The sequence below is a fragment of the Coffea arabica genome, chromosome 4e (genome assembly GCF_036785885.1).
Source record: "Coffea arabica cultivar ET-39 chromosome 4e, Coffea Arabica ET-39 HiFi, whole genome shotgun sequence".
Lineage (NCBI taxonomy): Eukaryota > Viridiplantae > Streptophyta > Magnoliopsida > Gentianales > Rubiaceae > Coffea > Coffea arabica.
Genome location: NC_092317.1, coordinates 35,672,510 through 35,699,523, shown reverse-complemented (window position 1 = coordinate 35,699,523; position 27,014 = coordinate 35,672,510). Strand labels below are relative to the sequence as shown.

Sequence of the window (27,014 nt, the reverse complement as noted above, 5' to 3'; positions counted from 1 at the left end):
CTGGTTCTGTCTTGCTAGTTTAAATCAGCAACTTTGAGCTGAAAAATGAATGCTCTCTGTTTGGAACCATGGAAAAGTATCTTCTAGAAACTTTTAGTACTTCAAACCTAGTTTCCAACGGTATAAAGTTTTCATTTTTTGGACATACCGAACTCAGGATTTGATTTTTCAAAGATCGCCGCGCAATACAAAAATTTTTCAAATTCGTAAGAAATGAGTTTTTGAGAGCTTGTCACTCTCTCTCGATATCAATAGACCGTTTTAAACTCGATTTCATGGAAGAGGCAAGTCTCTCTTGGGTTTTTAACTCCTCACTTTTGAACCTCGATTTTCGAGAGATTTAGGTTCTCTTTTAAGGCATTGATTTAGTCTAAACAAGTGTACATTCTTTCTTGGTTAATGCATGGTTGTGAGTGAAAGCTACTCATTATTTGTTCAGGCACTCAAGGGGATCTTCAAGAGAATCTCGGAGCTGATGCCTAAAAGCTTACTTGCTCACTTACTCACTTTTGACTTGGTGAGTGTCAAGTGCATGATTCGTTGTTAAGTATGTGAATTGTTTCTTGCCAATTATGTGATTTGGAATCCTCGAGACCAGTGTGTACTTTATCGCACTCGTTCTCGTTCATATGAAATTATATTCGAATTTTGCTATGTGAATCGATATTCGACTCATGAAAAGTGTTGTGGTTGTGATTCGCATTTGTGATTCATATTTGAAATCGTCGATTGGAGCGTTGTCTCATTGACTTATATTCGTATTCGACTTATATTCGTATTCGGGGGACGCCCAAACTCATAGGCTAACCTTGTAACTCGAGCCGGCATGGGCTTGGTCGAGAAGTTTGGTAAACCATGAGAAAATTCGTAAGCTTGATCTATTTGAGAGATCTCGCTTGGCATACTCGAGTAGAATCTCCTTTTGAAATGATGAGCGGGCCCGGAACAGGGGGTGTGAGGACCCGAAAATTTTCTCATTTTATCTCATATTACTGGCTTATCTAAATGTTTATTCACCTGTTTTCTTCGAACAATTTATTTCAACCCTTTTAAATTCATTTTTATGGAACCATGTCTTATTTATACTTTTAAAACGTCTCGCTAACAAATTTAAATTTTTCGAAGGCTCGTTTATTAAGGAATAACAAATACACACCTTCGAGATGATAGTCGATCTGAGAGTACAATGATTTTGGAGAATTAAGGATGATCAATAGGGGACTAAGAAGAGTTAATTGAGAGATTAGATGTGATTAAGTTAAATAAATTTTTTATTATGCGTACGTCGATAATTTCTCGAAAGTCGTACCGCACGACAAATTGGAGACTTGAGAAATTAATACTAGACTCGTGTGGGAACTCGCAAATTTACTTATTTTAAATTCCTATTACTAGCTCATTTAAATATTTATTTGGCCGTTTATTTCGAATATTTTATTTCAACTCCTTTATACTCAATTATATGGAACTATGACCTACAAGTATTTTAAAAATGCCTTGATTCGAAAATTTATTTTTGGAAGCTCGTTAAGTGAAAATAGTGAATGCGCGATTGGAGTCAATAATCGATTCGAGGATACAATAAACTTGAAAAATTGGAGACTTGTACATTAGTTTTAAAATAGGTATTTTTATACTTAAATATTCAAGTATTAGTTAGTAATACAATCGTTATAAGAATTTCTTGAAAATTTCGCTTTATAGCGCAAAAATCGGAAGTACGTATTTTTACGCGCGCGATTAAATTGTGGGACTTTAGACCTTTATCATTAGACTATTAAGAGTGAATAATAATAATAATATGAATGAAAGTGCATCAAAGGTTTAGTGCACAAGTGAAATAAACTCGAGAGGAATCGAGCAAAAAATGCGCGCGAGTTGACTTTTGCTCAATTTTGGACAACACATTAAAGCTTCTCTTGGAAGCTTCATTTTGATCAAAATTCTCTCTCTCTTCACTCCATTCTAGCCGGCCAAAGGAGAAGAAAAAAAACCCCAAAGCTCTTCCAATTTCTTCTTCATTTCTTCATCAAATCTCCACCAAATCACACCAAAATTTAACCACACTTTGCTAAGTACTTGGTGATCATCTTAAGCTACCAAAAGAGCTTCATTTCCACTGCTTTTCTTGAGCATCTTTGGACCGAAATTTCTGCTTGAAGTCACCAACATAAGTAAGTGATGATCAACCTTGAAAATCTTGATTTATGGAAGTTCTATTACACGTATAAGCTCATGCATGCATGTGGGTAGCTTTATTTATGTTGAAAAGTTGATGTGTGGGCTCTATGAACTCCCACTATGGTTCGATGGACTGATTTGATGAGTTATGATGTTGTTAATGTTGGTTTAGTGCTTAATTTAGTGGAATAATGTTGTGTTGTTGGTGGAAACTCAAAGGATGTGAAGAGGGAAATTTTTCCATTTCTGCCCCTGTCATTTCTGTGACCTTTAGTGCATTTTTTGGTGGTTCTAATGACTTGTTTCTGATGTATATGAGTAATATAGGTTGTGTACGAAGTTTCATCAAAAAATTTCATGATTTGATTGGCCAAATGATGTGTTTTCGGAAATCTGTAAAAACTGGAAATTTTCCCGTAACTGCTCTGGCAGTATTTTTGTTTTGGCTATAACTTTTTGCTCCGATGTCAAAATTGAGTGCCGTTTGCGGTACTGGAAAATAGACATTCCTAGCTTTCCAACGGTATAAAATTCATGTCCTGTTTCTACCTGAATAGTCCATACCAATCATTTGAACATGACTGTCCTGTTTCACGTCTACACTGGGAGCTCTGTTTTGAGCAGCGAATTGGTGCCCAAATATGAGCTAACCGTGGACAGATTTTCGAAATGATTTCTTCTAAGAAATTGTAGCTTTATGAATCTAGTTTTCAACACCACTGGCCATGCTCAATTCCAAGTTGAATTGAGTGAGTTGTGGCCGAAATCCAAAACTGACTCAATGATTTGAAACCCTCTTTTTGGCTAGTAAATGTCTAAATCTTGATTGGGACTTGTTGTTTTGAAATTCTTGGTGTTAATCACCTACCAAATGCATCTTCGATATTTCTTAGACATTACCTACACAAAGGGACCATGTTTGAGATATTTTTGTTGGCCAAACGTTTTGAAAACGGAAACTCATGTACAAGGCAAATTCGCCTTGGGAATTTGGAAACTTTGGTGATCTGGTTATCCAACTTTCCGTGCATATTTTTCCATGAAAATTAATAGAAGAATAGCCCTCATATGATAATATAATACTGCCAAATTTGGTGCCATTCCAAGTTCATTTCGATGCTCAAACAAAGTCCCAAAATTTGTAAATTAAACCTGGAAATTTGCCTAACTGTCTCAATTTTTCAGCAACTTTGAGCCGCCATATCTTGGTGTTCAAAACTCCGATTCCTGTTCTGCTTATTGTGTTAGTTTCAAATCTGAGAAGCTAGTTCAAATTCTGTGAATTTTGCCAAATTTCCAAAGTTAGCAAAAAATCAACCTCAAAACTGTCTCGCAAGCCTAAAACAGTAACTTTAAACCAATTTTTGAATACCTTTCGTTGGGAATCATGGGAAAGTGTATTCTAGGAACTTTTAGTACTTTGGAAGAAGTTTACAAATGTACCAAGTTTTCCAATTTTGGACTTATAATTAGTGAGATACGATTTTTCAAAAATCATGTATCCAAGCTGGAATTTTCGAAACTTAAGGAAATGAAGTTTTTCGAATTCTCATTTTCCCTTCGATATCACATGATTGTTTTACACTTGAATTTAGAGATGAAAACCAGATTTCTCTTGTGCTTTAAAACCCCGCTTTTGAGTCTCGATTTACGAGTAAATAGGGCTCCTTTTCATGAGATTTTCTTAGATTGTGCTCTAGTACAATCTTCTTCGATAATTGGGGTTATGAATGATAGATTATTGTTAATTGCTCAGGCGCTCAAGAGGACCTTCAAGAGGATCTAACAGGAGACGCCTAACTTATCACTTGTACTTGCTATTTGAGTCATTCGGTGAGTGTCAAGTGTGTGAAAACGTGTTAATTGCTTTTGATAATAGAACATTTTGAAAATGCTGAGTCAAGTATGTACTTTATCGCACTCGTTCTCATTTAAGTGAAGTGTACTTGAATTTCGTGATATGAAATACTTGAAGTACTTGAAGTGACTTGTTAAGTGAATTTAAGTGAAATGTTTAAGTGATTATTTATGCTATGGCTGCATAAGTCGATCGGAGTGAATCTCCTCGACTCAAGTGGTAAGTGGGGGACGCCCAAATCTCACTGGCTAACCTTGGACTCGAGCCGGCATGGGCTTGGTCGGGCTCCTTGGCGAACCATAAGAAAACAAAAGCTTGATCTATTAAGAGATCTTGCTTGGCATACTCGAGCAGTATCGCTTCAAACAAACGACAGGCGGGCCCGATACAGGGGTATGTAAGGTGAAAGAGGACATGATAAGTGAAGTTCTACGGACTAAACCTACCCGATTGACGGAGTGTCAATTTGTGGAGGTTCGTGATCGTGCAAGTGGAAAATAGCTCCTGAGAACTCCTATATCCTTGAATTGTTTCTGTTTACTTTTCTCGCTCGAATTGTTATTTATTACAATATTATTCCTCTACTTGTTAAATTGGGATTGTTACTTGAATAACATGCCTACATGTGTGTTCTTGGCCTCACGAGCGTTTTGCTCACCCTGTAGATTTATTTTTCTTAACAGGGAAGGATCTGGAGTGAACTTCGGAGAAATCCCTTTTGAATGTACTTTTGTATTAGGGTTTTTCAATGTACTAGGTTAGACTCTTGATTATTGTATATTTTGGGATTTGATATAACTTTTGAAAACTTGATGTAAAGATTGGATACTTGACGTATTTTGGAACTCGTGATGTAAGTTGGAATGTTATTTATGGGGGTGACCTCCCTTTCTTACTTATATCATCATGATGGCTGGTATTTCATTAAGTTTGAACGGGAATTGTCTTGAGTCCTGGCGAGAGCTGGGTAGGCGTCCCGCGGATACCCTTTAGTTCGCCTTACGGAGAAGTGGGGGCGTCACAGGGGGTGTAACAGTGAACGGAATTCGTGAAGTAAAGTGGTGTTCTACGGACTAAATATACCTACCCGGTTGACGGAGTGTCATCACGTGGAGGTATATAATCGAGATTCGGCAAAGCAAGTGGATTCTAGCTCCTGAGAGCTCCTGTATCCTTATTGAGTGTGTTTTATTTCAAATTGTGAATTACTTGAATGTTATAGTTTTATTTCTCATATAAGTGCTATTACTACTTGAACTACGTACTTGCATGTTTTTCTTGGCCTCATTGAGTATTAGCTCATCCCATTAGTTTTGTTTTCCTTAACAAGAGCAGAAATGGAAAGAATTATAGAGAAGCCAACTTGATGGACTTTTGATTAGGGTTTTGAATGTAATTGTTTAGACAATTTTTGGAGGTTGTATATTTTGGGGAATGCTGATGTACTTTTGGTAACTTGTGATGTAAGATTTGTATGTTTTTAAGGAAGCAACCATTTCTTTATATTTTCGACTTTTGGTATCGATTGATTATCCATAAGTTGAGTTCGTCTCGTAGTGAGTCCTGACAAGAGTTGGGCAGGCGTCCCGCCGATACCCTTTGGTTCGCCTTAGGGAGAAGTGAGGGCATCATATCATTCCCTCTGAATTCCGTAAGCTTGATTTAGACCTTGTTCTTAAGCTTTTTGATTTTCAAAAATGGTCTCATATTCTGTCCCTGCCCAACACCTATAATCCTGAGATGTTACATCAGTGTTTTGCCAATTTTAGGAATGGTAGCTCTCATACTAAACTCGTTTCTCATGTTAGTGGAGTGGACATTCTTCTTACTCCTGATATTATCAATCTTATTTTGAGAACAAAAATTGAAGAAGTTTGTCGTAGTAAAATTGTGAATTTTTTCTCATATGAAGAATTTTCAACTGCTTATCATCATTTTAACACTGAAAAACTGATGACCTACTTTCATACTCGCTTTAACACACCTATTGAGGCCAAGTTGGAGGATCTTGGTTCTCAAAATCTGATCATTTTTCAATCATTTTCAATCTGTTGGTTTCTATTGATGGTCACAGGACTGATGCAAATAAAATGAAACTTTACCTGTTTTATTTATGTGTTGAGAAAATCCGAATTGACTTTGGTTTCGTCATGTGTAAATTTCTGTTCAAACTTAGTACTGACAGCCGTAGGAAACTTTCTTAAGGGAAGTTTTTAACTCCAATTTTTGCTCATTTCAAAATTCCTTTCACTGGAGTATCTCCAAAAGAAACTTCCTCTTCTGTTTTCACCAAAGCATATTTTGAGAGAAAAAATATCAGATTTTTTTATGGCCATTGGTGTTATAAGGAATCTATTTTGGAGTTTCGAACCAAAAGTCGTCATGAAATCTCTGTTACTCCCAAACCTTCCAAACAATCTCGTCTTACTTCACACTTTTTCATTCATTCTCACAAATTCTCTTCTCAATCCACTTCGTCCACTAACAATGTCATTGGGCTATTTGAGGATCTCAAGAATCATGTTCTTCTTCTTGAAAATGGTCTAATAATGTCCATGACACCTGAGCAATAGGCTGCATTCTTGGATAAAAGAAATTTGCTTATGCCTCCTATCCCACAAGAGGAAAAACCTACACATGAAAAGGAGCCACAAACTGAGTCCATTCCTCCCACTGCTGAAGTAGATACCTCAAACTCTCAGCCTACTCCTCTTGATCCCCCAAGTTCAAAAAAAAAACAAGGCTCCAGCCACTGAAGGAAGTGAAGCAGATGATGAAGCGACTGAAAATGAGTTGGATCCTTCTCCATTTTGTCTTGCAAGGAGAAAGCTCAGATCGTCTAAGATCACATTTTAGGCACTCTAGGGTCATTTGCACTTCATATTAGGATGCATTTTCAGTTTTTCTTTTGTAATATTTTTTATGTTTTTGATGTTCTGTACTATGTTTCCTTTGACATTTTTGAATGTTACCACTAAAGGATTTTGATTGATATAAATATTGGTATCATTAATGTTCATTGATATCTTTTGATATTATTTTTCTGTTGATATTCGCTAGTGATGGTTGCCATTGATTGATTTTGATGTTAGCTGATGATATTACTTTTGATGGCAATTACTTTCTGATTTTATGATGACAAAAAAGGGGAGAAATTACTGAATGATTTTGAATTGGTTATGGATGCTATGTGGAAGGGGAGTTTTTTATGATATTATGTTGACTATGATGGAAATTACTTTGCTCATAGCTTTATTCATGTTGGTATTGAATGATTTTGAATTGCTTATGGATACTATGTGTAAGGGGGTGTTTTTGCTCAAAATTTTTTTAAAAAAATCATCGATTGTTTTGTCATCATCAAAAAGGGGGAGAACGATGATCTTGATCCCGATTTTTTGATGTTTATAAAATAATTGGATAATTCAAACTAATATTTTTTCAATGAGAAACCTTTTCAGCCCTGAAGAAATTTGATTCAAAAAGCAATTAAAAGAAGAAAAAGGAAGTCGAAAACTGTCGGACACTCATAATGACAATACCGGACGTCCGATAGATAGGGCAGGTACCGGACGATCATATCGGACGAAGACCATCATCACCGGACGTTCATAAGAATTGAAATGATTTTTCAAACTCTCTGTCCGCTTTCGGATGCAAGCATCGGAAGTATCGGGCGTCCGATACTCCCAACGGCTAGTTGACTTTTCAGCTACCTTCTATCCGTTGGAAGCTTTAATAAAGCACTTTCTTGGTCTCCCATAAATAGTGCATGGTCATAAACTTCAAAATACTTTTTTGCACACTGAGAATAAAAAAGATCAAAAGTAGTTTTAGTGAGAAAATACTCTCTAAGGAATATTTGTACATTTTGTGGTGTAAGATTCTTTGTAAGTTTTTCATTTGTGAGAGAATACTTCAATAGTGTAGATTTGTGAGGGTTATCCTGAGGGATTGCAAAACTTCCTAACATAATCGAGTGAAGTTTGGGGCAAGGAGGAAGTGAGCCTTCTTTTGTACATAAGATTGGTTGTATTTCATTAATTTGAAGAAACTTGTTTTGTGAATTGATCTTCGAGTTTAAGAAGAGTTTGGTAGTCAATTGGTTTGTAATTCTTCTCTTTTTATTTATTTATCATCTTGTGATCATTAAATTGCATATCTCTTCTACTTCTCTCAAGTGATATTGCTCCTTTATTGATTGATTCATTGTGTGATCACTTAAAAAAGAGGGTAAATTTTGTATTGAACAAAAAGTGCCCATAACTTGATTAGTTTTTTTAATCAATTTAATTCACCCCCTTCTTAGATTGTCTTCAGGTCTAACAATAAAGATATGGAGAGAGGATATCTCCTTGCCTCAAACCTCTCTCACTTGTAAAGAATCCTACTAGCGAACCATTCAGATTTAGTTAAGAAACAATTCAGCACTTGTCTAATAAATATGGGAGAAAATTTAGCATTTTTAGAATTTTTGCTAGAAAACTCCATCTAACAGTGTTGTATCCTTTCATTATAACAATCTTTTACAAACATCTGGCCTTCTCTTCTTTCGTATAGTGATTTCTCACCAATTCATGCATCAGCAAAATATTTTCTGAAATAGACAACACTTTACAAATGTATTTTATTTATTGAAGATAGATAACCAAGAATAGCTTTCAGTCTTTTAGTTAAGATTTTAGAAAAATATTTATATACTATATTACAACATGCTATTGGTCTACATTACTTCATACCAACTTGCTTAGCAATTTTGGGAACCAAGATATGGATAGTAGTATATATGCTCCCAGGCACGGAGTTTGAGGTAAATAGGAATTTGATAGCTGCAACAATGTCACCATTCACTTGTGACCAAGGCTTCTTAAAAAAGTCAACAATAAACCTATCAAGCTCTAGAGCAGTTCCATTCTTCTGAACTTAGACTATTTTATTTCTTCGTCGGTAACTTCCTAAATTAATCCCAGAGTTTGATCTTCAGTGGGTCTAGTTTTAAGAACACCCTTTTGTTTCTTTATAAGATGCACAGGTAGGACCTCATTTTTAGTAAACAAAGTTTGATAACATTTTACTTCCACCTATTTAACCTCTTTATATTCAATAGTTTGAACTCCCTCAGTAGTAGTAAGTGAAGTATTTTGTTACAAGAGTGGTGAACTTTGAGTTTTCAGTGGAAAAAGGTAGTGTTAGGGACATCCCATGCAACCATCTCATCCTAAATTTTCTTTATAGTACTTTTCCTCATCTAATGTAAATTCAGCATAGGAGACTAGCATACCTTTTTCTTATTCCTATAGCCATATGTCAAAAGAAGATTCTAAAAGTTACATTTGAATCAACCAATTTGCCCTCTCAAGTTCTGAACTCTAAGTAATAGTTTGCTGTAGTACCATTTATTCAACTCTTTAAATTCCTACTTCAACCTTCTCAATTTATAATATAAGATGGCCAAAGGATTGTCTACTACTTCCTCATTCAAAATTGTAGTTAAAATTTGTTGAAACTCTTTGTGAACAATTCAAAAAGGGTGGAACTTGAATGGTTTGTGGTCAGCATTAAAATACTCTAGTATATATACCATCATTGGCATATGATCAGATACAATATGATCTAGGAACTCAACCTTCATATTAAAGAACCCAAAGAACCAATGAGCATTGGCCATTATTTTATCCAATTAACAGAATATTCAATCTTCTTCTTCACGTTTGTTACACCAGGTAAGATGGTATTCTTTGGAAGGATAAGCACTTACATCAAACATCTCAATGAAGTTTTGAAATTTAGAGATCGCAACATAGTCACAATCTTCTCCTCCTACTTTTTTGGAACTGTATTTTACTACATTAAAATCTCCTATTAGAAGCAAGGATTCTGCACTAATTGTATTTTTAATACTGTGTCATTGATGTTATAATAGCCTCCTACTGTCCATATCATTTATATCATATAAAAAAGTAAGCATACAATTATTTTGCCAATTCAATTGTTCAGTATAACAAGTAATAGCTTGAGTAATATTATGAAATCATTCAATATGTACAACTACAGGATTCCAACTGAACCAAATCTAACTAATTCTCACTTGGGAAGTATTATACATACGTGACTCGAGAGGACAAACATTATAAAAAACATGTTCAAAGTTACATAGTTGAACTTTGGTTTACATAATATCAAGAATATGTATATGATAACTAAAGATTAACTTCTTTACTTCTGTTTGTTTAATAGGGCCATCAAGGCCTCTTATGTTCCAACAAATTATATTCATTGTAAAAATAAGGAACCCTTACCTCCTCTCTTTTTCCGCATAAGGTCCTTGACTTGGTTTTCAATTCTTGCAAATCATTTTACATTTGAAACAATGTCAGTCTGAGCATTTCCTTTGGGAAAATTGTTCTCAGAAAAGTAAGAGACTACTTCCTCTACAGAGTCTTCCCAGTTTGCAGGAGGTTGAAAAGCTTTCTTAGTAGGATTTACAACTACCATCATAGATTAAAGGCGGGGAAATTCATCCATTGAAGTCACAAGGACATCCCTGCCACCAGGAGAATCTATCTACTGAAGCTTAACATGTTCTCTCTGTAAATCAACTTCCTGCATCTTCACATTTGTTACTTTCAGTCCAATTTACCACAAGGAACCTAAGTTGTTGGCCTAAACTCTATCTTCTTTGAAACCTAGATAGTTTTGATTTGCGGCTTTTGACCCTGAACACCATGGGCGAAGCCAATCATATTGCATTTTTTGTTTTTTTTTTCTAAACTTATTTAAAACCGAATAATGTCAGGCAAGGAATGATCCATCCATAGTTCAGCACAAATGTAAGCATACGAAATCCTATCCTGTTATGTTTTCTTATCAGTATATAGAGACTTTTCTACAAAACTATCCAATTTGCTTCATCCTCTCTAAGTATAATAATAGTATAGCTTAACTTCTTGAAGGCAAATCATGATCAGATCTGAATCTAAACCCTTCTTATATAAGTCCATGTTAGAAGACCAGGGCTTAATATAGAATAGAAGACCAGGGCTTAATATAGAATATTTTGCTGCTAAAGGGTCATGGGGACTAGCCCAAAATACTCAATTTAGCATCCCTTAAATCACAATTAAACACAAAATCCCAAATTTCAACATTGTGCAATCACAATTAAACACTGTCGCGCCCCATTTTTTCGCGATGGAAAAGAAAAGGTTTATAAAAAAGATAGTGATTTATTAATAATAAATGAAAAAGGACCTAGAATGGAGCTTAAAAGAATGCGACAATTTGGGTTCAAAATTTAGTCTGAAAAGGATTTTTAAGAAAAAAATAGGAGTCGCCACTTGGTATTGAGTTTGGGTGTACCAAGTCACCCAAAAAAAGTGTTTTTAAATAAAATAAAATAAAACCCTTTTCGACAACTCCAAGTCTTTGAAAACAGAGAAAATGAGTTCGGGAGTCACGGTTGAAGAAAGGGAAGGCAAAGGTTCGATTAACTCAAACCTAAGGCACCCTTTCAACCTAGTCTAAGCTAGTTGCGTGGTTTAGTCAAAATTTTCTTAATCTAACCCTTCAATTTATCACATTTGGATGTATCTTACATGGATGCAGATAAAAATATCGAGAGAGACAAAATGTTCATTCAAGGATTTAATTGATACCAGTCGCATTAATTGCGAAGGCCAAAACAATACCTTGAAGGAGTCACGAATATGCAAATGATGAAATCAAATAAAAAGAAGAAGAAAATTAAATTCTATACATAGATATAAGTGCTCAAAGAATAGGGATGCATCATAATGGGTACGGGAGACAAAAACTCGTGACATAATTTTATTATACAGGGATTAATGGGATATTTAAACTAAAAAAGTTATAACCCATTTTCCTGTTCAAAGAATAATTATTCTAATATGAACAAGCAAATGAACTAACTTATTCCACAATTTCTTAAATGAAATGCAATTCTAAATGATATGATTAACATATGTAGAGGGTAAGGGGTAGAGGATAATATAATAGAAAATATCATGCAAATGAGAAAAGATCCTAAAAAATAAAATATGCATGAAAATGTAGTGAATATCATACAACAATGAATCTAATGCATGAACCATATACGGGTCTAGCGTTGGACTAGCCCATTTCTAAAAATCCTTACTAGCGTTGGACTAGCAAGTAAATAGAGGGAGAAGCCATAACTAGCGTTGGACTAGTGTGGTGACGTTATGCATTAACAATACATAGTAAACAAATAAAGTATAAATTAAAATAAATAAACACATAAGAGCACGTAACACATAACATGTAAGCATAATATCTAGATGCAAATATCCTAAGAAAAACAGTAACACGTAGCAAGAAGCACGCAAATCACACCAAGTAAATAAAGCAAAACAAGCCCTAACTATTACATTAGGGGGAAGCCTACTACAATCTAAAAGGGAAATAAAAATAAATAGTTAAAATAAATACCTAACTATTACGATTGTGGCATTTAATTGCCTTCTCAAATAATCAAGAATAAAATAAAATAAAATAAATAAAATTAAAAATGAATCACAATAATAAAAAGAAAAGAATAATAATAAATAAAAGAATAACACTCAAAGCATGTAATTGCACATAAAACACATTGGAGCACATAAGGGGATTTAAAATGATACAAGAAGATACCTCCCTTGAAGTGGTAATTAATGGGAAATTGGATTTGCCCTATTTACCTCCAAAATTAACAAAATCATCAAGGCACCAATTTAAATAACAAATAAATCATAGCAAATGGAAATAAAAATGAAATCAATCAATTGAAACACTTAAATGAAGTGTAATCAATGATTATAGAAGAAAAGCAACTTCTATTTAAGCAATCCAATCTGTTAAGGATCTAATTGCAAAAATAAACAAAGTTTTGGGATCCAATTCAATTATCACAAAGATATGGGGTCCAAATTAAAGAAAAATAAAATTAAAGGACCTATTTGCAATTACAACAGGGACATAATTGAAAGTAATAAAAGTCATTAGGGCCACAATACAATAAATAAAAAGTACAGGGACCAACAGCAAATTTGTCACCAGATCATTTAAGGAAATGGGCCATTGGGCCGTTCTTTATTTTTCTTCGGGCTAAAATCAACTCAGCCCAAGTAAAGTCCAAAGGAAAACCAGCAGGCCAACCCACTGTTTATTTACTAATTAAACCCAATCAAATTAATCAAAACCCAATCCAAAAACCCAACCCAAAATGTTGGATTTTAACCTCCTAAACCCAAGTAAAAAAAAAACTCAGAAAATAAACCAACAACCCATTTCTAAAACCCAAGCAAAATAGGCCAGATTTTTATATCAAATTCCAACCAAACAAACCTCAAGCCTAAAACTCCAATTATTTTACCAAACCCAATCAAAATAATAAATTTATCAAAAAAAATTAAACCTTAAATTTCATCCTAAAATTCATAAATAATCTGTTCAAAAATCATATTAAACAAACCAAAGAAATTTAAAATTTAAAGGGGAAAAATGATCGATTTTTCATATTTTCCGGCCACAATAAGATTATATAAAAATTGAGGGCCCAAAAATGCAAAATCCCATTAATCATTGCAAAGTATCTGAATCTTCATTCCGCTGCAAATTTCCCTGCCACATTCAGTTGGCGGCAATGGCTGTGCCGACAGTGCCACCGATCGCTGATCGCCAGCGATTTTTCGGTCACCCAAAAATTATCAAAACACACACTTCCACTCGATTTTTCGAGTAGATTCCAAATCCGGATTTAGTTTGTACAGAAAATAATCCGAAGATAGCCAAAATGCCAGAAACAGCCACGATTTTTATTTTTTCAAATCACCTTATCTTTTACCAAAAATTATAAAAATTATACTACAACACTCCTTGTGATTTTCACAATATAACTATAAACTGAAATCAATAAAATCAACAACAAATATTACAACATTAAATCAAAACAAACCCCCTAAAACTCTTTTTTTGTTATTTTTGCATTTTCACAAGCACTTGACATGCATTTACAAAAATCATTTCTTTTGCTAAAACAAACCTGCAAATATAAGAAAAATACACATTAAAATGTAAGAAAATAAATGACTCATCAAATAGAAAATAATCGAGAAAAATATTAAATTTGATAAAAATTTGGTGTCTACAAACACAAAATCCCAGATTTCAACATTGTGCAATCACAAACATTGTGCACTCCATATTTGCAAACTTTTGCTATTGTTGCTCACAAATTCTTTTCATCACCTGATAAGAGAGGACCTGCCCAAGACAAAACCAACCATAGCTACATAATCCATCTCATTTGGCAAGTAAGATAGCTCTAATGTATTGTGAAACAATTTTTTTACTCTCACTATATCAGCCCACAAGGATTTTTCAGTAGTTTCTCAAAGGATAGCAATCTGCCCCTTAGGCATAGCATCAACCTGAGTCAGTCTTTCAGGTTGGAGTTGCGAAACATCCATTCTAATAATGAACTTCATCTTCAGCACATCCTTAGCTGGCCCAGGAGAAAAAGTAGCCATTGAAACTTACAATTTGTAGCAATCGAGCTATCAATTAACCTAATTTTGGATGAATAGAAGCTTTGTTAGGAGCCCTAACCAGCTCTTTCGAGAAACAAAACTCCTCTATTACTCATCTCTAAATTGCAAGACAACCAATATAGTAACCTACAATTTTCTAGACCTTTAGTAAGGATTGTTAACTTTGAATAGTGATAATTATAATAATGATTTTTTATTTGAAAGAAATGTAATCAAAATAAATTATGGTTTTCATAAAGAAAAGAATAAAGGATGTGACTTTATTAAATAGTAAAATATTTTAGAGGAAGCTAACTCTTAATAAAATAAGTAACGTTATTTTACATAAATGTATCTTAGCCAAATAGTTTTATTTGACACAATGAATTGGTTTGTTTCTTTAAAAACAAAATGTATCTGATTTTGTTAGGGAAAGTTATAGATTATTGTTTCAAAGAAATAGCATGTGTGATTTTAATTAATAAAAAATGAAGAACTTATTATAGTTGTGATTTTTCTAGAGATAAAAAATACTTTTAGGGATCAACTAAAATATTTTCTCAACAGCTACAAAAGTGATTTCTTAAAGAATTATGGTTTAATCATTCTAGAGAAATATTTTTCTATCTTTAAATTAATGATATGTGATTTCTAAATGTATATGTAAATTAATGTATATGTATATAAAATTGGTTTATTGCATAGTATATCTATTTGTGTATGTATATGTATTTATTAAAATAAAAAGGAAGGGAATACTTAGTAAAAGGGTTTCTCGAAGTAAACCTAGCAGCTTTCCTTAAAAAGTCTTTTGATTTAGTTGCTATGTTTAAGTGTGTATTTTAGCATGTTTATTTTACGTATTTTTATTTTTCGATATCAGAGGACTTATCTGAGAGGAGGATTCGAGCTCGAATCCATCTACTTTAGGCCTTGGATTCTGTAGTGTAGTGAAAATAAAAAATGCAGGAAATGAGATCCGAGGGGTTCCTTCACCGATCCGACCTTGGATTGTGGACTCGGATCACAATTGCGGCTGTGCAACTTGTGGACATTTCACACCTTTTTTTTTACTCATCTCTCACAGAGAATTTCGGCTAGATAGCTGTTCTTTGTACTATGGAGACTATGACAAGCAAATCGGTGAATTCCAAGAAGCACATTTTGTGGAGGAAAAAGTAGGCCTTGTTTGGCAAGCAAGTTTTTGGCCAAATTTGTCTGCTACAAGTTTTTTAATAACTTTAACTACCTTAACCTCAAAAAATTTCTCAAAGTTTTTAAACTATACACTTCAAAATATACAAAAATTTATACACTTCAAAAATTTTTTCTACAACTTCTACAGTAAGTTACAATAAAATTTTAGACAAACACTTAAAAAACTCACTTGCCAAATGGGGCCGTAGAGAACAAAAGGACACACACAATCACTCATTAGCATAGTTAGACATAGTTAAAGTAGTTTTTTCATATTCCAAGTTTTTCTCTTAAGGAGAAGAGGACTAACCCTTCTTTTTTATTGAAGAAACTCGGAAAAACACTTGATGTAATCCAACATTTTGATGGCAATGAACTAGATGAAGATTGGAAATCTTGTTTCTTCTATTGAATAAGCATCTCTCCCCTTTAACTCTCTTAGCTTGAATGATGTTTGGTTACTTCAAGGAATGGAGCTGGGTGGTCATGTTGACTTTGTCTAGCTAGATCTATCTATTCTAGGGGTAGATGAAGGTATTTATGCCGTAACTATGGTTTAATGTTATTGATTGTTGCTATATTTTGTTCTTGCTGGTTCATCTAATCTTGCTTTAACTCTTGTGAGTGATTGATCACTATTTACAAGTTATTTTAGTTGTTGTCAATCTATGAGAATAGTTGACAATGATGGAAAAGGAGTAAATGATACTTAAAGGTAGACACACGAAAGTAGTGATATACTTAGGTGGATGTTTGTTACATTTCTTGCTCTCGATTAAGTCTATACTTGAGATTTCACCACGGAAGTAGGGAAACTTGAGTATGAGGCTAAGTTTGGTTCATTAGGGAAAGCAAGTTCCAATAGTTTTAGTGAAATGCATCCTTAGCAAGACAATAACTTGGCAATGGTTGATTATTTCTTTCATAGTTGGGTGTGAGTAGTGGATTATATTCCTTAGAACACTTGTGTTTAGTTGAGTTTCTTCTAGTTATCATCTTTATTTGCATTGAACTAGTCTAATTGTAGTCTTGTTTGATTATAATTCTTCTTGAGTTAGTTAATAGAAGTAAGCTAAGGTTCTTGGTAATTGGTAGAGAAATCCCTTTGGGATCAACCTCTAGTTATCACTACATTCAATCAAACGATTCGTATACTTACGAAAAATTGAGGATATTGGGCTTAAATTGGAATATAATTAGGTGAATTTATAACTCAAAGCCTAATCACATCACATATGTTTCTTAATTTTGGAAAACTAGTTTCCTAATCTGTCAGATTTTTGGATAGATTTGAAAGCTTGTTTTTTAAAGGCTTTTTTATTTATTTAAATTCTATTAATCAACAAAATCTGAATTGTTGCTTGGTACATGGGAAAGCTATAAATAAGGAGTACTACTCCCTTACAATAACAGCTCTCACAGCTACGCAAACAGAGTTGTCCAAATGGACCAAGTTTTGAGTAACCTTGGGTAGTTACAACAAAGACCCAAAAAAACATGAGCCACCACGCCACAGGCCAGCTAAAGAATTCGCCGCTGCATTGGCTTCTTTATAAATACACTCCAACGATCCATGAAGACTCTAGAGAACGGACTGGATTCAACGAATGACATTGCATAGGGGCCACCTTGTCGCACCATTCATTACAACCAACTAATACAATAGCCTTGAATCCACCTCTGCCTGAATCCTAGATAGCCCCAGTTGCACACATAATTCTAAGCTGAGAATTAAAGCCCGTGCCTCTGCCTCCAGAACTTGCATCTCTCCTAATTCCTTATAATAGGCCGTGATGACCTCGACTATCCCGAATAATCCCTCCTCCGGCTGCTATCCCATTAAGCACGCTAGTGTCAGTATTTACCTTCAGCATCCCAATACTAGGCGCCTTCCATTTCACCATAATGTAGACTTTGTATTAGGATGACACTTGAAGAAAGGAGCCATGATCGAATCAAAGTCCCCCTTCAGCTGTTCCCTTGTGATCATATTGGCCGACCCCATCCGCTTTAGACTCCACATCACCTCTTCGACAACATCTCCTGGTTCCATTACTCCATCCTCAAACCTTGCCGCGTTACGACTATGCCAAATAAACCATAATACTAGCAATAGCACTAAATTTCTGACATGTCGTGGGTGACCCTTAGGTAATGACAACATCCAGTGCATGATTACCGTACTCAAGCATGAATGTCTCCTATATGGGACTCCAAATATATCATTGAAATATTCCCATACCTCTTGGGCCACGTTGCTATCGAAAAATAGATGCCATAGAGCCTCTATTGCTGCGCAACAATGACATTTGGAAATGAAGAATACACCTCATTGTTGTAGGATCGTATCTAATGGAAGATAATTATTAAAGTTCTTGTAGTGGGGCAAATCCACGTATGACACGTGTCAGATCGGCATACTGCACGCAGCAGGTCGGCGGTAGATCTCTCGAGGCTGGCACGGGCCAGCTCGGCATGAGGGAGCCAGCTCGGCCGTGTCAGGGGCCTCCTGTGGTGGGCTTGATGGGCCGCCGTCTCCGAACATTTAGGGGCTGCCGCATAAAACCCTAGGAAGACTCCAAACCCTAAGGGGGCTTTGACTCCCATAAGGAAACTATAACTCACCCGGTCCTATATATATCACGCTACCAAGACTACGTAAGGTACGCACACAAGTATCTATTACTATTACTCTACTCTGAGGCAAGACTGACTTGACCGTCGGAGCTATTCCGGGGACCTTAGTCCCCTCTCTGTTTCTCTCTTTACAGGCCCCGTAGCTCGGTTCGCCCCCTCAGGTCGGCAGCACCCGGACAGCCAGGCTTACCACAGCTCAGCTCGGATCTGGTTTTTGGCGGTCGCATCAATTGGCGCCGTCTGTGGGAACACGTATTCTCTTTTTCTCTTTTCGCGAAAAACATGCCGAAGACTAGGTCGCAGAGGAAAGCTGGTGGATCCAAGGGGACCGAGCTAAGTGGCCCCCAAAGCCCCCCTCGGGGTCCGACACCCGGAGAAGGAGGGGCAGGGCCCTCACGAATTCCGCCTGAACAACTGGTTCAGACGGTGGCAGAAAACCTGCCCACCTTCGAGGCGATCATGAACTACCTCAAAGTGCAGTCGGAAGGTCATCAGGACAAGGAGCCAAAGATTCAGGGAGCAGATCAGTCAGAATCCCAAACTGGGAGTCCTGCCAGAACTGGGGCCAAGCGGGCGCGCCGGGAAGTCACGCGTGAGCAAGTCGAGGTCGTAGAACCTTCTCACAAGAATTCCCGAACTGAACACCCGGAGCCCGTCCGGAGGCTCTCCAGGGGAGACCTCTCTCCTCGGAGAGAACGACAACAGGTGCAGGACGAACTGGACCTACTTCTGGACCCTGAGGCGGACAGGTACATTGCTTCCCCCTTTGTGCTCGATATCGAGGAATACCAACTGCCTGCGAAGTTCAAGATTCCAAACATGAAACCTTACGACGCGACCACGGATCCGGAAGACCACCTGTTCGTGTTCATGACGCAGATGCGTTTACAAACAGCAGCTGATGCGGTCAGGTGCAAGACCTTCCCAATGTTTCTAGAAGGAAGGGCCCGGCAGTGGTTCCAGGGACTTCCCCCTAGGTCGATCAGTTCTTTCACCCAGCTCGCGCGACTGTTCTCAGCCCAGTTCGTTTCCTCACGTGCTTTCTCCAAAAGCACCGCTCACCTTATGACTATTCAACAAAAGGTTGAGGAATCACTGCGCGAGTACATGGTGCGATTCAATAATGAATCCCTCCAGGTCCGCGACCGCGATGACAAGGTGGTCATGGCCGCCTTCATTAACGGGCTACGGAAACAGAAGCTCTACACTGAGCTCGTGGAGCGACCTCCCAAATCAGTCCGGGAGATGCTAGACCGAGCTCATGAGAAGGCCAACGCGGAGGAAGCCAATCGCCTTAAGAGTGCACAAGAAAAATTGAGAGATGACAAGCGCAGGAAGGGCGCCGACCAGGTGGAGGCACGGCCTGGCCAGGGAAGGAAGAGTGCTTATGACCGCCTCCCCAGGAGCCGCCCAATGGGAGGGGACAAGTCCTGGACTGGCCTCACGGCACCCCGAGCTCGAGTGCTCGCAGTAATGGAGCAGGAGGGGCTCTCTCGACCTCCTCGGCCTTTGGCCGGGGACAAAAGCAGACGGGACCAAGGTCTGTATTGCGCTTATCATCGAGATGTGGGGCACGATACGGAGGACTGCCGTCACCTCAAGAAAGACATTGAAAAACTGATCAAACGAGGCCATCTGGGGCAGTTTGTACGAGAGGAACGAGCTGACCAGCAACGAGGAAGGCCCAGGTCGGAACGTCCGAGCTACCTCCGGGACCGACCTCAGGGGCCCCGTGGCCGAACTCCAGAGCAGGAAATACAGAACCTGGCGGGGGTGATTAACACTATTGCCGGTGGACCTACTGGCGGAGATAGCCATACAGCTCGGCGGCATAATCGCCCCCCTCCCACGGGGGAGAGCTCGGCCAAGCGATTGAAGATGTATGAGGAAATAATCTATGGACCCGAAGATACAGTCCCTTTGGCCTCCAATAACCATGAAGCCATCGTGATAGAGGTCATCACCTGTAATTTCAAGGTGAAGAAGGTGTACATAGACAACGGAAGTGCCATAGACGTGCTGTATTACAAGACCTTCAAGGAGCTGCAGCTGGAGGATAGGCAGCTCATGCCGGTTCGAACCCCCGTTGATCGGTTTTGCAGGTCCTCCTGTGAGGCCGGAAGGAATGATCACTCTCATGGTTACGGTGGGGGTGTCCCCAAAGTGCCGAACGATCCCGATAAATTTCGCGGTGGTCAAGGAACCATCGTCCTACAACATAATTCTGGGACGGCCCACGCTGAATGCCCTCCGAGCTATTTGCTCCACCTTGCACCTCAGTATGAAGTTTCCTACTTCTGCTGGGGTGGCTGAGGTGCTGGGAGATCCGGAGGTGGCGAGAGCGTGTTATATTGCTACCCTCAAAGGCAAAGAGAAGTTGGTAGCTCAGACAATTTGCTTAGAGTCCTGGGAGCCCCTGGAGAAAGGGGAAAGATTGGAGACAGACGAGGGGTTGGCTGAGCTGCCCGTTCAGCCCGACCGACCCGAGCACACGGTGAAGGTCGGTACCTGCCTGGGCGAGCTGGTCAGGAGTTCCTTGGAATCTCTCCTGGAGGAATACACTGAGATTTTTGCTTGGAGTGCTGATGACATGCCAGGAATCCCCACCGAACTGGCAGTCCATAGGCTACATGTGGATCCCAACGTCCGACCTGTGAAGCAGAAGAAGAGGAACTTCGCTCCTGAGCGAAATGAGGTCGTCAAGAGCGAGGTGGGTAAGTTGCTGGAGGCTAAGATCGTTAAGGAAGTCTACTATCCTACCTGGCTAGCCAACCCGGTGCTAGTCAAGAAAGAGGTGAAAGCTTGGAGGATGTGTGTGGATTTCACTGACTTAAATAAGGCTTGCCCGAATGACTGTTACCCACTTCCACGGATTGACCAGCTCATGGACTCAACAGCTGGCTATGAGATCTTCTGTTTCTTGGACGCCTTCAAGGGGTACCATCAGATAGTCCTGGATGAGGAGGATCAGGAAAAGACCTCGTTTATCACTGAGGAGGGAACATATTGTTACGTCACCATGCCATTTGGGCTAAAAAACGCAGGCGCGACCTACCAGAGGTTGGTAAACAAGTTGTTCAAGAATCAGATCAGCCGAAACCTGGAGGTATATGTGGACGATATGTTAGTGAAAAGTCGAACCCAGGAGCAGTTCATCTCCGACCTGAGGGAAATCTTCGAGGTCCTCCGAAGCTCACGTATGCGGCTAAACCCCAAAAAGTGTACTTTTGGGGTCAGGTCGGGAAAGTTCCTGGGCTATATGATTTCTAAAGAGGGGGTGAGAGCTAACCCAGACAAGATCAAGGCTATCATGGACATGGCTCCACCCCGGAATATTAAGGAGGTGCAACGTCTGACAGGGAGGATGGCAGCCTTGAACAGGTTCCTGTCCAAATCGGCAGTTCGGGGGTCGCCTTTCTTCAAGGCCCTGAAAGGAGGTCGACAGTTTGAGTGGAGTCTGGAGTGCCAGAGGGCGTTCGATGAGCTGAAAGCCCACCTCGCTCGGTTGCCAGCTTTGACGTCTCCCGAGTTGGGGGAGACCCTGTTCATCTACCTGGCTGTGGGTGAGGGGACTATTAGCGCGGTGCTGGTGCGAGAGGAGGACAAGGTGCAGAAACCCATATATTATGTTAGCCGCGCCCTGCAGGGGGCCGAGGCAAGGTACTCGGCGGTAGAGCGATATGTTTTGGCATTAGTACACGCAGCTCGGAAACTCAGGACGTACTTCCAAGCTCACCCCGTGGTAGTCATGACGGACCAGCCCCTGAAGCAGATCCTTTCCAAACCCGAGTTCTCGGGTCGAATGGTGAAGTGGGCTGTGGAATTGTCGGAGTACGACCTGGGATATCAGCCCAGGACCGCCATCAAAGCCCAAGCCTTGGCGGACTTCATAGCGGATGGCGTTTCTTTTGGATCACCCGGAGCGGAGGTCGATCAGGCCAGGAAGGATGGAGAAGATGCTAAAAATGCACACGCCGGACAAGCAGCCCAGCCATTACAGACCCCAAAGACTACCAAGGCCACCCAGGCCCAAGAAGCAGTAGAGGTCTTACAGGCCGGAGACGCTGCTGAGGTCATTCAGGCCATGCAGGTAGCCGAGGACGGGCTGTCCAAAGAAGCAGATGAGGCCCAGCAGGCCAAAGAAGCTGCCGAGGACAGACAGGCCGGAGAAGCAGCTGAGGCCGAGCAGACCCAAGGAACTGCCAAGGTCAGAGAGACCGAGGAGGCAGCTAAGGTCGGGCAGGCCGTAGATGCTGTCGATGCCATGCATCCTGAAAAAGAGGTCAAGGCAGAGCTGGCCAGAGACACTGCCCAGGCGGTGGAACGAGCAGGTCCCACCTGGACATTGTACGTGGATGGCGTGTCAAGCAAGGAGGGATGCGGAGCAGGTCTCCTCCTTATTAGCCCCACGGGGGAAGAGCTGCCCTACGCACTGAGATTCGATTTCAGAGCCTCTAATAACGAGTCAGAGTACGAGGCCTTGATTGCAGGGATGGAGATGGCCCGGAAGTTAGGGGCTAGATCGGTAAAAGTCTATAGTGATTCACAGCTGATAGTGAACCAAATAGGGGGTACCTACGAGGTCAAAGAAGGGTCACTAAGAAAGTACGTGGCCAAAACATGTGAACTGAGGGGTCAGTTCGAGCAGTTCACGCTCGAGCAGATTCCGCGGAGCCAGAACAAGCGAGCCGACGCCCTATCTAAACTAGCCTCCACCTCGACTGGCTTCTCAGGTCGGGGAGTACTGGTGGAGGTCGTCAGAAGTCGGGCATATGAACCGTTCAATGCCGCGGTTATTCAAGTGGTGAGCTCGTGGATGGATCCCATTGTCCGGTACTTGGCTCATAGGGAGCTCCCACCGAGCAGGGTGGAGGCCCGCAAAGTCCTCCTCAAGTCACAGAAGTACGTGCTCACACAGGGAGTCTTATACAGGAAATCCTATTTGCAACCCTGGCTGAAGTGTGTAACGCCCGAGGAAGGGAGCTATGTCTTGCGCGAGTTGCATGAAAGCATCTGCGGCAATCACATTGGCCCAAGAATATTGGCCAAGAAGGGAATGCTGGCCGGATACTATTGGCCCACCATTTTCAGAGACTCGGCCGAACTGGTAGCTCGGTGTAAGTCTTGTCAGCTAAACGCCCCAGTCCATCACACTCCCACTCAAGAAATGATTCCTCTCAGTAGCCCGTGGCCGTTCTTCCAGTGGGGAATTGACTTATTGGGGCCATTTCCCCGAGCTCCAGGTGGCTACGAATACCTGGTGGTAGCCATTGATTACTTCACCAAGTGGGTAGAGGCCGAGCCCCTTAACACAATCAGCAGCAGATCGGTCCAGAAATTCCTTTGGAAAAGCATAGTCTGCCGATTGGCATACCAAGGGCTCTTGTCTCGGACAACGGTAGGCAGTTCGCGGACCACTCTTTCCAGGAGTGGTGCACGGAGCTCGGCATCCAGCAGCACTTCACATCGGTAGGGCACCCCCAGGCCAATGGGCAAGTCGAGAATGTCAACAGAACCATTCTGCACGGCCTGAAGACAAGAGTAGAGTCTGCCCGAACTAATTGGCTGGAGGAGCTGCCTACCATACTATGGGCTTACCGTACAACACCTCGGACAGCCACTCAGGAAACCCCGTTCGTCCTGACATATGGGGTCGAAGCGGTAATCCCAGCGGAAATTGGAGTGCCCTCGGGTAGGGTGCAACACTTTGTGGCTCAGGATAATGAGGAGGAAATGCGGCTTGGCCTGGACCTACTCGAGCATCGAAGGGAAGAAGCGGCTATAAGAATGGCTAAGTATAAGGGCCAGGTCGCACGCTACTACAATTCCAAGGTGAGACACCTTTCTTTCAAGACAGGGGACCTGGTATTACGCAAGAACTCCGTTAGCCGAGCTGTGGGCACGGGCAAGTTAGACCCAAACTGGGAAGGTCCCTACGTGGTAAAAGAAGCTGACCGGGCAGGTTATTGTAAGCTAGCTCGCCTGGATGGAAGCAAAGTCCCACGTACCTGGCACAACTCGAATCTAAGGCTTGTCCTGTAGTATCCTGCCCGAGCTGAAGTGGTCAGCTGGACAGGTCTGCTCTGTGTTTTGTTAGCTCACTTTATTAGTTCACTTCATTTTAGCTCGGCTTGTTTTGGCACAGCTCAAGTTTGAGGCCTTTTCTTTAATAGCCTGCCTGAGCTGAAGTAGTCAGCTGGACAGGTTTTTTCTTCGCTTCATTAGTTCAGTACTGAGGATTGTAATGTATTCAAATTTTGAGCGAGTGAAAATTTTTACAAGTATTGGGTAAGAAAGGAGGCTATCTATTCCATTTCAAAAGGGCGTACATAAGGGGGGCCATACAAAAACGAGCTGGCCAACTCGGGTCCTACTCTAGCCTAATCAGCCTATCCAAAATGCTATCTTTCTAGTTTTCCCCTTGTTGTTCTTGCTCAGGGGAGGTAGCAGGAAGAGTGGGGTCGGCAACCAAGGCAGCCAGGTCGCGCCCATGGGAGTAGCCTTCAACAAGCCTGTCAATTTGATGGACGGCCTGAGGGTTGTAGTCCGGCCATCTGCCGAGGTCGAAGCCCGGCAAGTTCAGGGATTGAACATCTGCCATGGCTTTGGTATAGCCGAGCTGCAGGACGGGGCCATTCAGGATGGCCAGGTCGTTCATGAAGGCGTCAGACTTCTTGAACTCTTGGACACCCAGCTGGCGCCCTTCCGTCTTCGCTGCCTCTATCAGCTCGGCCGACTTCTTCTGCTCGGCCTCCAGTTGTGCGGTCAGTTCGGCAATCTTCTTCTTCTCCAGTTCGGAGGAGGCCTGAGAGTCTGCGAGCTGCTTCTTCTTGGCTTCCAGCTCCACCTCGGCTGCTTCAAGCTGGCTAGCCAGCCTACTCTTGGCGGCATCAGCTTGGGAGAGATTTTCCCCCATGTTCTCGTATCGCTGGGCCAGCTCAACACCTGCGACGTTGAGCTGCAAGACCAAACCAGTTAGGGTCTACCTGTTGAAGATACTTCACCAAGAGATGGAATGGTGGAGGAATTACCTGAGCTGCACTCAGGTAGTAGTGCTCTAGCAGCTCCGAATTAGAGGCGAGCTGTATGAAATGATGGTCGCGAGGGAGCACCGAACCCTTGACGTGCTCTCGAGCAGCTTCTGGAAACTGAGCTCGGTCGTTCAGCGACAGCCCCCACTTCGGGCAGAAATGGAGGGGGTGGGGGTGCGCGCTCAGCTCGGTGGGGGGCTTGAGGGGAATGATATTCCTTGCTCGCCACATAGAGGGGGGTGACTCTGAGGAGGCCTGCAGCTCGGCAGAATTGACCCCATAGTGCTCCGCGGAAGCATCAGTAGGAGATGGTTGCGGCGTTGGGGTAGCAGAAGTGGCCACCTCGGTCCTAGCTTTTTTGGCGGTCGTCTTCCTCCTCTTCTTTTTAGGTTCCTCCACTAGGGCAGACTGGGCCGCAGTCTGAGGAATAGGCTCTGGTGGGGGAGGGGCCACGTCGCCAGGGGCCGAGGAGGGTACTGTAGTAGGTATGCGCGAGCTGCCTGTCCCTCCTATACTCAATAGCTGGGAGAACCTCTTCACTGAGAACAAAGAAAGAAGTCAGTTCGTGTGGCAAAGAAAAAAGAAAGAGGAGGAAGAAAAAGAAGATCAAGGGATTACAAGCTGATAGCTCCTCGGGGGTAAGGGGTCGGAGGTCAGGCGTAGGGTCGTTCATGTGACGACCCCACCTCCCCCTAAGGCGTACCAAAGGGTTCGGCGGACCGCCTGCCCAGCTCTCGCCAGGACTCACTCACTATCTCAATCGAGTCACGTACACACATTCATGAACCATAAATAACATTCCCAATTCAAGCTTATAATTTACATTAATAGAAATCGAAGTACGAAGTCTCAATACACCAAACTAGATCAAAACGAATACAATCCAAATACAACATGTTCCATCCGAGGAATAGCGTGAGTACAAGTCAAAATCAAACAGCTAGTCTATGCTAGACTTTACATATCTCACACCTCGCTCGTACCCCTGAAAGGAAAACAAATGGAGTGGAATGAGCTAAAAGCCCAGTGAGGTTCCAAATAGCAAATTGACCATTATTTATAAGTACGAGTTTTCGATATAGCAAAGTAACGAGCATAAATTGTTCATAAATGTGAACAGTAACACGTCAAGTAGAAATCTTAAAATGAGCGAATGTAGAAAATTTTTCAAAAGAAACAATAATCCAATAAACAATAACTACTCCAAAGTATAAGGATACGGATGACTCTCAGGAGCCAAATTCCCATTACATTACTAGAAGCTTGATCCCGTAGTAGTTGACACTCCGTCAACTTTCAAGTAAGTAACCAATCCAGTAGAACACCACTTAAACGACTCTCCGTCCACCGTTCAACCCCCAGCTGGGCCCAAAATCCTCAAGAACACGGGTGGTAATACTCGAGTATACCGATTAGTCGAGGAGATATCACTCCACTCGACAATACAAGAGACCCAGGGTTCGTTACCCAATCGACCAAGCCCTTGCCGGCTCGACTAGAGTAACTCGCCACAGGGTTTCTGGAATTCCAGGAAGTGCGCGCATCATAAACAAGTATATCAAG

General features: G+C 40.7%; 1 protein-coding gene across 1 annotated transcript; it reads left to right on the top strand.

Annotated features, from left to right (window-relative positions):
* Positions 1 to 18,702: 18,702 nt before the first annotated feature.
* Positions 18,703 to 24,462, top strand: LOC140005596 (uncharacterized). The gene is made up of 3 exons (XM_072046604.1): positions 18,703 to 20,522; positions 20,701 to 23,706; positions 23,799 to 24,462. Exons 1-3 carry the CDS (start codon positions 18,703 to 18,705, stop codon positions 24,460 to 24,462), a joined length of 5,490 nt encoding a protein of 1,829 aa, XP_071902705.1.
* The last annotated feature ends 2,552 nt before the right edge of the window (positions 24,463 to 27,014 follow it).

Coding starts and splice junctions, on each gene's coding strand:
- LOC140005596 (XM_072046604.1), top strand. CDS start 18,703: ATGCCGAAGACTAGGTCGCAGAGGAAAGCTGGTGGATCCAAGGGGACC. Junction 20,523..20,700: donor CCCGTTGATCGGTTTTGCAG/GTCCTCCTGTGA, acceptor CTTGCACCTCAG/TATGAAGTTTCCTACTTCTG. Junction 23,707..23,798: donor GCCATTGATTACTTCACCAA/GTGGGTAGAGGC, acceptor TGGCATACCAAG/GGCTCTTGTCTCGGACAACG.